This window comes from Solanum tuberosum, unplaced genomic scaffold, assembly GCF_000226075.1.
Source record: "Solanum tuberosum cultivar DM 1-3 516 R44 unplaced genomic scaffold, SolTub_3.0 scf00068, whole genome shotgun sequence".
In the NCBI taxonomy this organism is placed as follows: domain Eukaryota; kingdom Viridiplantae; phylum Streptophyta; class Magnoliopsida; order Solanales; family Solanaceae; genus Solanum; species Solanum tuberosum.
In genome coordinates this window covers 1,522,786-1,535,750 of record NW_006238994.1, presented here as the reverse complement: position 1 = coordinate 1,535,750, position 12,965 = coordinate 1,522,786, and the positions used below count along the sequence as shown (strand labels likewise).

The following is a 12,965-nucleotide window of genomic DNA, read 5'->3' as shown; positions in this document are numbered from 1 at the left end:
GCCAAATAGGCAATTAATTCACCAAGGTAAGGAGAAGAAACATGCAGCATAAGTTTACATCCATGCTAGTTTTTTATCTACAACAAAATGCATTCAAGAACGTACATTAGAGATACTTTTAACTTCTACTAACAAAAAGCAACCCAAGAATAACGGGACTTTATGATATTCCGTAGCCAACTTATATGTTTTTTCTTTATAACCAAGTATATTAGAGATACTTGTGACTTTTACAAACAAAAAGAAACCCAAGAATCACGGTATTTTATGATATTCCTTAGCCATCTAATAACAAAGATATCCTTGATGGCCAGTGACATAAGGTTCAAAACTGTAGGGATAATGAGCACGCCCATCTACCCTTCTTCACTTAAATATCAGGCTTTTGTCAGCGGTTGGGTTTGAACCCGCAACATGTGCTTAATCCATAAATCACACAATGCGTCCTTACCACTTAAAGCCCAAGGGAAACTTATATATAAAGTCCTTACCAAACCACAGATGAAAATCTCCAAGAATTAAAAAATGCACAGAGGAAAACTATACATCTTTCTCACTGGCAGAATGTTTCGTCTGGATGAGAAAACAATTTAGAAAACCATAGCTTTTGTGACATAAGTGACACAAGCTAGTAGAAAAGCATATTTACAGTCATCAAATTCTATGGAGAAGCCATGTCATAGTGTTTATAAACAAGATTCATCCAAGTAAGAAAATGGAAAGAAAGAGGTACCTGAAGACAACATATAGAAAAAAATTTACCATTTGAAGTAGTCAATTCTTGTTCTTTCTGACAGCTTGAAGCATCGGACTTAAGGGAACCTGCTATGTTTTTATTCCGCGAGCCCAAATGTATAACAAGCTTTGACCCCTTAGAGGTCTTTGGCATGCTTGTTTGAATTCCAACATCATCCTCATCCAAAAGCTGAGGCTTGATACCTTTCATTTGGACTGTCCTCTTACCCATGTTTCCAGTAACCTCATCTATGAATTTGTGCTTTATGACCCCTGCCTGATTAATTGAACATGTACCTTCTGTAAAGCTACCAACAGGAGAAGAAAAGCTTTCCAGTTCACCATAAGCCTGCAATTCTTCATTCTGGACATCACCAACACTATATACACCTGATGGAGCATCCGGATGTCCTTCCTTGTGTCCAGTTAACCCCTTCTTTTTACCAGATTTCTTGTAAGAAGATTTCTTTCCATATTCCTTGCTCTTTTTGGGAGATTTGTCAACTAAACCTTTAAGAGAAAACTTCAAAGATCGACTGTGTTCATTTTTTACTACAGGAGTACCATCTTCATCATCTGAAAAGGATGAAATAGAAAATATTTCATCTTCAACTGGCAACCCAGCTTCTGCCCTCAAACTTGCAATTAAATCCCTATCATCTACATCTCTCCTCCTCCAAAGCTCCTGAACAGCATCCTCAAGATTTCTCCCCTGAGAACATTAATATATAACTATTAGGATAGAGTTCTAGTTTAACTTTTCTTGTGAAATAAATCACAGCCAATAAACACACCTGATAACCATTTCCGCGGCATGTTGGACATGCATATGGCAAATTTCCATCCACTTGAAACTGCAAATATTTTTCATCGCTGCAAAGCAAATACCCATTTTCAAATTAGAACTTCCAATGGAGTCCCTCTTTCAAAGCTTCACTGAAAGTACAATCAAGGTTACATAATTTAACAGCTTTATATCGCATGAATGACATGAGAACAAATTGGCAAACTACAATGATGTCAGGATATTTATATAGTGATGGGAAGAAGAGAAGCTTTCTGGAAATTAGAACTAGCGCCCTGTCAACTGACTCGACTCTTAACAAGGCAGAATGCAGCATAAACTGCAGTCCCCAAAATGCCATTCAGTTATTCAATGAAACAATAATAGTCAGTGGGGAATGAGGAGACTATTCTGGGAAACACTTTTTACATTTTAACATAGAAAAATCTGCTGCAAGAACACCACAAAAGACATAGGATGCTGTCAATAATAAATTTGTGATATTTAATTCCAGAACAGAAAAGTCTAACCTAATGCACATCCATATTTGCTCCCGTGATAAGAAATAAAATTGCACTTTATGAGAAAGGAACCAAAGCAAAACCAATTAATTAATTTTCTTAAAAGCAATATCTAAGATAAACCTGATGCCATCACATTGGCAGTGCACCCAGCGCTGGCAAATGTCACAGCAGACCATAGGCGTTGATTCAGAATCTCTATAGACCTGCATTACAAAAAACAATTAATTCCATTCCCCATAGACATATGAGAAGAAAAACACTCAGTTGCTTTGGAAAGGCAATGAAAGCAAAAGGCATCACGTAATACTAGCAGACAAATTAGCAACTCCGCATTAGTAAATCACCATAGTACAAAGAACCTCATTGTAAAATTAAACAAAGAGAAGCTCAGATAACAAAAACCGCCATAATATCTACCTTCAAACAAACAGGACAGTAGTTTCCCTTCTCAAATAATCTTCCACAGGCATCACAACAAGTGTATCCTAAAAACCACCTGTCATAGATCAAGATATCAATGGTTCAGAGACCATAGAATATGCAATGCCATAAATGATTTTCATAGGTTATGCAAAGCCTTTAATAATTTACATAGGATATGCAATGCCTTAAATGATTTCCATACATTAGAATATATAACTTGAACCAAATGGAACTCCTACATGATGCTCCTCTGTAAAGATACAGAAAAAACAACATAGAAAAGTACATGAATAAGCATTTTAACTAAAATGAAGTTAATTAGAGTGTTCAATTAACATTTATAGCAAAACTTGAATCCAAGAGAATGTCCCACTAGCTGCTCATGGCCCCATACTACATACCTCTTGCTCAGTCCGTTTCCTGGAACATTAGAACAGCAGCTGTGACACTTTGTGTGTTTGGGGCATAAATAAGGCCCACTGCTAACGTTCTGCACATCCCAAAAACAACTTAATATAATCTACTTTTATCATTATACAAAACTAAAATAGTAAGACACGAGAATCCACCTTGTGTGGAGGCTGCATACAGTAACAGTGATAAGCTGCATCACACCTTTTGCAAAACATGAACTTGTTTGGATCTCCAGTTCTTTGACAGCCCTACACCAAACACGGAGCATACATACAGTCAGTATATAATGAGCAATATAGCGAGCATAAGAACATGAGTTGAACAATAACAGACATCAAATAGCCAAAAATACAATAATCACATGAGAATGATCCAGAATGCATGTTCAATTATCAAGCAGAAGAGTTGCTTTATGCAAAAGAATTTTTTTGAAAAGAAAAAGAGCAGCACATAGTTTCATTTATAATCCTACACGATAGGGACACTTCCTCACCCGCTTCCTTACACATGTAACACCAACTGACGCAAACAACGGGCACCTTCCTCGGCACCCTTGAGATCCATATTGCTATATGGAAAAGGTCATCTCCTCCCTAACCAATAATTTCTCATAAAAGGACTTCACAGAGAACATCCCATTATTTCCAAACCCCACCTCCAAACATTGGGATCAAAGAACATTCCATTGTTTCCAGACCCCACCTCCAAACATTGAAATAATCAACCGGATTGACTTGTCTATGTAGTAAGGCAAGGATTCTGTATATCCTTAAAATTTCTTGTTCTTTTTCTTCTTCAAAGATAACACTTTCCTTGTATGCAAGTTCCCATCTTCAACTGCTGCTGATTTTGAGCTTCTTTTTCAACTTTATGTATAGTTACTACAGCAATTTAATATTAAACTGAATGCTGCAAAATAATTGTTCTTATAGTTGATTAATTCTTGTTGTAGTCAATTTATTGAGAATCCTAAATCAATGCTGCTATTGACCATCATTATTCTGTGACCTTGTTAAAATTTATAGTCATTCTATTTCAGTTTAGGTATTGAGTCTATATACAGTCATTATTGTATAACAGGTACTGAAAATAATAATGTTAATTGCTATTTGATCTTATAAGTACTAAATTCATATATATATATATATATTTTATTTTTAATTTTTAATTTTTTTTTTGATAACCGAGAAATTCTTCTGTGACCCGCCCTTTGGACCAATCATATATTTAGGTTATTTCATATGTTTGATGAATCGTTCGCTGCTTATTGCTCTTTTTGCAATTTTCAGTTTTTGAAGTACTTGTCGAATCCTACCATTATCCCAACCTACAAGGCTATTTCTCTATCCCCCAAGCAACTTCCATAGTAAAACCTAGATGCAAGTCTCGTGGTACCAGGGAGGGAGTAGCAAAGGAAGGGATAAAGGATAAAGGCTGGTTGGTTATAGCATCTTGTTTGATTTGGTTTGGTTACCCATTGGTTAGACGGATTAAACTACCTCATTCCAAACAATCTGAAGGTTAAATTTGAAACAAAAATTAAAATAGAAGTCTTCCTTAAAAAAAAAAAACTAAAATTGAAGTCACCAAAGAACACAAGGAAAAAAGCACAAAAGACCCCGAAAAAGAAAGTTGGAGAAGCAGAGGGGGAACAACAAAACCAAAATCTAATCTGATTCTGCAACAAATTTGCAAACTTAACATGACAAACTTTACACCACAAAAAGTGAAACATGGAAGTAATGGAACTACAGTGACTCATTTCACACAAAATGACTTCTTTTTAACTAACCGTGGCGCATGACCAGCTTGCATGCACTTCAACAAAATTCCCTTACGTACCTTCCACCAGCACACTTACCAGGTAACTGTGTCTAACAACCCAAGAAATCATCTAGTGTCATTAAATAACTTCTTACAAGTTACAACCAGGTTTTGGGGTTCCAACGTGGGCTTATCATTATAAGCTATTATGGCTTGCAGCTTATTTGGCTTTGAATGGTGCTTATCTGAGTTGGGTCTACTTGATCTAGTGGAACAGAGTCTTTCCTGTTTCTTACAGAACAATAGGTAGTTGATATGGCAAGTGTATGATTAGTAACTAATGGGTTTGCATATAAGTGGGGCCATGGGTCAAATTTTCCTCCATTGACTGTCATACACCGTACAGGCATACACATATGGAGGGATCCATTTAAGAGCATCGACTTAAAAGCAATATCTTGTTTTTCAATTGACTGTCCATGCGGACACATAGAGATGTTGAAAAAAACCTCTTTCCATAGTATTGACATCAACCTTAGTCAGGATCTCTTTTTTTAACCAGTGTACCTTAACCAAGATTTGTGGGTCAAAACTGACATGGGTGACCTCTCATAGGGCTAGGCAGTAGGCTAGAACCTAAAATGCCAACATTACATATGGCTACCAAAGAAAATTAAGGCATCAGTTGATATCTCCGATTAATTTGTTATTTTTATTTTGTTAGGTAATAAAAGTTAATGTCTTGTCGAATTAGCTTTGACCTTCTCATTCACAAAAAAAAAAAAAAAGCAACTCACCGTACAATTGCCATGTTTTGGGCAGCTATTAAAAAGTAAAACCAACTATGTTTCATTATATTTTTGAAATGAATCAAAAGTTTTACCTCACAAAGCCGGCATGAGGGACATGTCCATGAGCTCCAATGGAAGAGATCTGTAGGAAAGGGCATATTGGCAAAAGTACAACACTAAAAACTGACAAATTGTGGCCTATGAGAGTACCTCTATGTTGACCCCACGCTTTCAAGCAGCTTCGGTGATACTTCTTCCCACAACATTTGCATGACATCAATTTCCTTGCACTTTCACCTCCTTCATTTTCACCGGAAAAGCATAGCCTACACATCACTTTGACATTCGATAGACCCTGTTCTTCTCCACCAACATCTTTCATGGAGCCCTGAGGGAAGATATTTATTTGTAAATAAAAAGATTGAATACTATCATGTAACAATTTATGATTCCAGCTCCCAGCCTCCACACCCCAAGAGAAAAAGAAATGAATAACACTAGAATGAGCAATGAAAAGGGGTTATTACAAGTTCAGTAACAGTGCACCTTTAAAATACAAAAATTCTGCTGGTGAGTGACAACATCTATTCGGTTGAATGTGAGGAACGACAAAAGAAACATCCTAACCATTATTTAGATTTTAAATCCAAATGACTTCTACATTCAAATTCATGAAAATCTATGTTTTTTAGAACTGTGGTTCCTAACCTCCACATCTCCAGACTCAAATCGTCTAGCAAAATCCTCAGCCGCCATAGATGCAGCAGCAGCTTTCTTCTGCAACGCAGCGCGCTTAGTCTGAGCTGAAGCAATAGTAGATGCCTCCTCACCATCCCCGCCGCTTCCACCACCCCCATCACCTACAGGCGCCTGTGGGGGCGGAGCAACATTAAGCTTGGGCACCTTAACCTGAATTGTGGCAGGTTGTTTGGCCTTAAGACCCCATGGGTCCTTGATAAACTCCTCAAGTCTAGTCACATCTCTGAAGAACTCATTTTTACCCTTTGGAAACCCATGTGGGCAGAAGCAGATCTTTCGGCTGCACCAAAAAATACCAAAACACTCAATTGGGTCAGAAATTCAAAAGAAAACAACAAAACACAAACGCAAGAAACCAATTTCACATCCATCGATAAAGAAAGAAAAAGAGAAAGCTAACAGATCCTCCCGCTACACCAAAAAATCACCAAAACCCACATCCAAAAACACTCAATGAGTCATAAAAACCCCACTAAACCACTTAAAACCATAAAACAAAGAAACCCATTTGCCTAGATAACAGAGAGTAGTGAGAAGAGTGATAAAAAAAAGAGAGAAAATAAACAAAATTATAAATAAATAACTCAAAAATAAAAGAATGTTGAAAAGAATGCAGTACCAGGTGATTGGGCAAGCTGTGTGAAAGGCCATACGCGAGATAAAGATTTCTGTGTATGAGGAATTTTGGGAGAAATCCCTTTGAGGGAAGAGAGAGAGAGAGAGAGGAGGGGGTGTGACTTATGAGAGTTTGAGGGTAAAGGGTTTTGTTTATAGGTGAGGCAAAATTCACATTTGGCCCATCGAAGTTTTCAAAATGTTGATAGAATCCATGATTGTTTGTATAGAAGTGTAAAAAGGTCAAAAATTCAAAAAAGGAAAAAGTTTTAATAGGAGAAGAGAAAGTTCCAGAAAAATACATATGGTCATTGTGAGTAGATTTTCATGATTTATTTTGACCATAAAATTTGATCTGATTTAGAAAATCTGGTTTTTAAATATTTCAAGTTCCCACCAATTTTTGGGTTTATTGGGACATGGCTAATACTACGAGTTAAGTGGTCATGAATTTGCTTCTAGTTCATCGTGACAAATTATTGTCAGCTCTCTAAGATCTACTTGAAAGTCCAAGCAGTTACAAGGTTAGCAAAGACCGGCTTGGAAATATATTATAAAGAAACTAACGGAGTTCAATTTTGATGATTTTCTTGAATCAAGCCGGGACGAAAAAATGGAGTTGTAATCCACAAGACGAGAGAAAGGAACAAGTACAAATCAAAAGATTGATCATTGAAGAATTGAATTTTGATTCTCATTTCCTGTGAGGAACGGAAAGTTTGAAGAGCTTACATAGTTCATTGTACGAGTCATGATCATCAAGTCCAATTCTGCATTTGACACTCACGGGAACATTTGTATTTGCAGCAATTACGCACATGGCCTCAGCAACAAACTTTCCTTGTAGAAGTTGTACATATATCAGAGTAACTATACAGAAATAATATATTTGATGTATCAAGCAAACAAATCTGAACCTTTGCATCAAGCATGAGGTACACACAAAAACACCCGTGTCCAGCTACTCCGGGGTTATGACATCTGCAAACTGTAATATAATAGAGAAAAAGTATCAGTTATGGGTCTGAATAAAATCTAGAAACCTATATTTTAGATAGAAAAAGCATAACAAGCTTAAAATTAATTTCATCATAGCCATATGGAATTGCCAGTTTTGTAAATTTGGTGAAGTTCTCCAAATTATTTCCCTCAATTTGAAGCATTACACCATATGCAAAGAACCTATCCTGGTATAGTATAAAAATCACATAAATGTCAGATCTCACTACACGATATAAACACACAAGCATGAGTCAGTGACAAGCTGCTCTTAAAAGGTCCAAGCCGCAAGCGCAATAACATATCAGTACAAGAAAATTCCTTTTGGAGATCTACCCAGGATACAAAAATATATCATCTAGGTCCCCTCTTTGCCACGTATGTTACACCAAAGAAATTAATATTCTTTTTCTAGGAAACCATCTAACTGGGAGAAGGGTCTTAGTGTAGGGAAATGAAAATGACCAACCAATTTGGTTAACTCAACCCCTTGAAAGACAACCCAAAGATTCTATAGTTATAGAAATATAAACAATATGATTCATCGAATTAGTAAATCAAATACAAGTGTCAGGTGCCATCTATAGAAGTGTTAACTGTAAGCTTCTCTTTGTAGAAGGTCAGTTTACATCACGTAGAAAGTAGGCATATAACCACAGAGACATACATACAATATTTCCTTTTATCATAAAATTGGGTCTAGAAGCAAGAGGATCGAGATCAAAGAAAGTAACTTTTTGACTATTTGTAATGACCATGAAGTTCATTTTTGTAATTTTTTTGGAAAATTATCATTTGACCCCTCTCGATAGTTTCCTTGAATCATGTTTGATCAGTGTAACACATCGGAACTTGGAAAAAGGAGGAAAATAAATTTCTGAACTGAAGTCTGGTTTATGGGTCCCATCTACGGACCGTAGGAGCTTTTACGTGCCGTAGATGCCCACCGTAGGAAGTAGGTAAAGTAATTTTCTAAAATCAAGTCCCAGTAACCTTTATACGGTTCACCAGGACAGTCTGTCAACCATTGTATGAGTCGTAGGTGAGTCCCAGACTTCGTGAAATTTTAAGGGGTAAAGTTGGTTTATATGGTTGGCATATACGGATCGTAGAAAGACCTACGAGCTGTACATGGGTTCCGTCAAAAGTTGATCCAAAATAATTTTCATATGGACGATAGGTGAGGCTCGACAGTTATTTTTAAAGGGCTTTTGGGACTTTCCTAAATGATTTAACCTAGAACTATGTCGTTTTACCTACTACCCTAAGCCCTATATAAACGTTTTAATCCCCAAATTTACCCATTTCAACTCATTCTCCTAAATTCCCTAAGCTTGACCAAATTCATCATCCCAATTCTCTCAAGTCTAAAGAGGAAGAAGAAGAGTTAGGGTTCCATTCAAGTCTCCAAATTCTCCATTTTCTTGAGTCTCATTTATTTTTGGACATCCATTTCAACCCCAATCTCTTAAATTCCTAAAACACAACCAAATTCACTCCCCAAATCCTCTCAAGACTAAGGAAGAAGGTGAAGATCTAGGGTTCATCCAAGTCTCCAATCCTTCATTCTTTTTGGGCTTCTAACATCAAGGTATGTGTGTATTCACCCATGGAGTCCTTTCCTCCATTGGGTCCCTAAGGATTTCAACTTCTCCATTAAATTTCCAATTGATCAAATTAGGGTTCAATTCAATGAATGTTAGTTTCATTCAATAATGATTAGTTAAGTCTTCTAATGTATTATTTGATGTTAATCTATGATATTTAGTTGAAATTGCATTTACCCATGCCTAATTTAGGCTTTCAACCATGATCCCATGATGAACCTATGAACTATGAATTATGAATTTATGAAGATATGCATGTTTTCCTAAAGTTATTGTAAATGAATTGATGATGCTTTGAAAGGAAAGTATTGATGTTATTGTGAAAGGATTTCTCACTTACTATGATGATCATGATTGTGAAAGGTATTTCTCACAATTGAATTCACATTGGTGAAAGGTTTTCTCATTTATGTTGAATTATGTTTAAGGAGTTATTCTATGTTTTGATCTTAAAAGTTGTGGATTGGTATTGATCATTGCCTTTCCTATGTTAAAATGATATTTGACTTTTATCCATTCCATTGGGATTTAGACTTAGCACCGAGAGGCCTTTGAGGTGGAGGCTCAAATAGGGTAGTCCCTAGTAGCAACCTCTAGTCCCAAACTAGTGCCCCCGTACGATTGACTTAAATGACCTAGCTAGTGGATCCACTTAAGCAAATGATGATATGTACGGATTTTACCTTGGCAAGTAGTTTCCCCTTCTTTCGGTATGAGGGATATACCGAATTCCATGATATAGCTCTCATGGTCTTATTGTCGGTTAAAGCTAATATCCCACAAAATGACTATGTTTTCTTCAAAGCTTTTCTCATGTCCTTTGTGTTAATATACTTGACCATGCTTTCATGATTTTCATGTCATCTCTTCTTTAAAGCTTTTAAATGTCCCATTATGATCATGCCTACTCGTTTTACATTACTTATGTTATCATGCCTATGTTCATGCATATTTCCTCATACTTAGTACATTTCATGTACTAATGCATACTTGTGCCTACATTATTTCACTAATGTAGGGTCCAACGCTCCTATCTTCCATACTTAGGGCTAGTGATCCTTCATAAACTTTGAAGATTGTTAAGTCCTTATGTTCAGAGGACCGAGACTACTTTATTGCTTTATGTCATTTCCATTTTAGATTTTGTATGTGATGTATGGGTAACGTCCCAATCACTTTCCTTATGATGTATTAGATAACTGTTAGAATAGAATATGTACACACAATCCTACACAGAATAGGAATAGTTTATAATCTCCTATTTGATAAGGAATTGTATTGTAGTGTCTATAAATAGGGTTCTCTATGTAATAATTAAAACAACAATTCAATAATATTCTTCTCCAATATTTCTCACATGATATCAGAGCAATTGTGAGAGAAAAAAAATAAAAAATCGCACTGTGCAGTTTTTTCCGGTAACCTAGTTGCTGTCCGGGTAATTAATATTTTCCGTCACTGTTTTTCAAAAATTAACACCACCACTAGCTGAGGAACTTCCCGGCGAGCAAACGCCACGCGCCGCCAGAAGAATTTCTCCGGCGAGTTGGCTGATCCACGCACCAGCGCGTGAGACCTGTTCCAGCCAGTTTTTAGACAAAAAAATTTTCCTATCTAGGTCGCCTCTTCATTCCGAGGCTGACCATATAATTTTTTCCTGATTCCGACCAATATTTGGCGATCAGATCTACATTTCCGGCAACAACCTATTTATTTTCCAGATTCCGACAGAAAAAAAAAATCCAGTTTTTTGGCTACTCATTACAGTTTATTATTATTATTTTTTTTTTTGGTCTACATATTCTAATTTCACAACATGTCTTTCGGGATTGATACTTATGTCCCTAGTTCTCCTTTTAATCTGGCATCTGTTAGTTGTTTGACACGTGCCCTACATTGTAGCATAACCTTTTTTGATGATTTTTTTCACATGCAGGACTGCAGTACGGAACAGACAATTAGCATAGGACATGAATCACAAGGCCTTTACTATCTTACCTCTTCAACTTCCTTCAAAGCATGCTCCGTTACAGATCTTCCGGACCTCATTCACAAACGTTTGGAACATCCGAGTCTATCCAAACTGCAACAGATGGTGCCTAGTTTATCTAGTTTATCCAAATTAGATTGTGAGTCGTGTCAACTTTGGAAACACACTCGTGCCACATTTTCACGTGGTACTGAGGGCGTTCAAAGTCTATTTTTTCATTAGTTCATTCTGATATTTGGGGTCCTAGTAGAGTCAGTTCCACCTTAGGATTTCGTTATTTTGTTAGTTTCATTGATGATTATTTGAGATGTACTTGGGCTTTCTTAATGAAAGATCGTTCTGAGTAACTTAAACGAACACTAGTAGTTTCCAAAGTCATGAAGCTTACCCAACTATATTAATTTTTGCTTATATTGATAAATGATGAGCCTAAGGCTGGGCACTGGACCGGAATGGGACCACCGGACCGGAACGAACCGGTACCGAATCGGAACGGGACGGTTTGACCGGGTTGTTGACCGGTACCGGGATGAACCGGACCGGAACTACCGGGATGGAGGCTCGGTTCCGTCCCGTCCCACTATATACCGGGATAGAACCGGGACGGACCGGAATGGACCGGAACGGAACGGGATGGGATAAACGGGACGGCACATATAGCTATTTCAAAAAATAATTATTTTTTTTTGAGTTATTTTGAATTACGAAAATACGAATGTTTTTTTTTTTTTTCTAAGTTATATTAGTTTATAGTATTTAAGTTTTAAAATTTATAATAATTTTACTTAAGTTTATTTTAAAGATATTTTTTTTAATTTTTACGTATATAAGTTTGTAAGTTAAGTTTAATAAAGTTTTTTTTTTAGTTTTTGAGCTTATGTAGTTATGTTATAAGTTTTAAAGATTTGAATCTTTTGAAGTTTATAAGTTATTAAGTTATACTTATAACTTGTAAGTTAAATAACTTAAGTTTGTAATTTTAAAAAAATTAAATAAACAAAAAAGAAATGCTAATAAAAGTAAATAATGACAAAAATATTATTTTTTATTTTAATTAGAAATGATTTACCGGGATCGAACCGGTACTGGACCGGACCGGAACGGAACCGGAATGAACCGGGATGAACCGGTACCGGTATACCGGTACCAAATCATGGTACCGTTCCGTTCCGTGTACCGGTTCAATGTATCCCATCCCGTCCCGAATACTACCGGACCGGAACGAACCGGAATGGTACCGGAACGGACCGGAATGGTACCGGTACAACCCGTTCCGGTGCCCAGCCTTAGTTTGGTGTTTCTATTCGTACTTTTCGTAGTGATAAAGCCTTAGAATACTTATCAACCCAGTTTCAAGAGTTTATGTCTCACCAAGGAATTATTCACCAAACATCTTGTCCATACACTCCTCAACAAAATGGTGTAGCAAAAAGAAAGAATAGGCATCTCATTGAGGCTGCTCGCACTCTCCTCATTAAAACTCATGTTCCGCTGCGTTTTTGGGGAGATGCAGTCCTTTCATCTTGTTATTTAATTAATAGAATGCCCACATCTTCTATT

At 36.6% G+C, this 12,965-nt stretch overlaps 1 protein-coding gene and 1 long non-coding RNA gene across 4 annotated transcripts in view; both read right to left on the bottom strand.

The window, feature by feature from the left end:
• The window catches only part of LOC102586916 (histone-lysine N-methyltransferase 2C-like), a 123,914-nt gene that overhangs the window by 91,398 nt on the left and 19,551 nt on the right, over window positions 1-12,965 (bottom strand). The window contains exon 10 of one of the 2 annotated variants that reach the window (XM_006345376.2): window positions 763-1,447. The exons of the other annotated variant lie outside the window; for it this stretch is intronic. Coding sequence (XP_006345438.1) covers window positions 763-1,447 — 685 coding nt within the window. The remainder of the gene's footprint in view (window positions 1-762; window positions 1,448-12,965) is intronic. 2 annotated transcript variants of the gene reach the window in all.
• LOC102586578 (uncharacterized) overlaps window positions 6,386-12,965 on the bottom strand; it is a 12,372-nt gene continuing 5,792 nt past the window's right edge. The window contains exons 2-4 of one of the 2 annotated variants that reach the window (XR_001473232.1): window positions 7,727-7,996; window positions 7,542-7,649; window positions 6,386-6,474 (exon numbers count right to left, since the gene is read on the bottom strand). This is a non-coding gene — a long non-coding RNA (uncharacterized lncRNA). The remainder of the gene's footprint in view (window positions 6,475-7,541; window positions 7,650-7,726; window positions 7,997-12,965) is intronic. The other variant, XR_001473231.1, reaches the window with a different exon arrangement.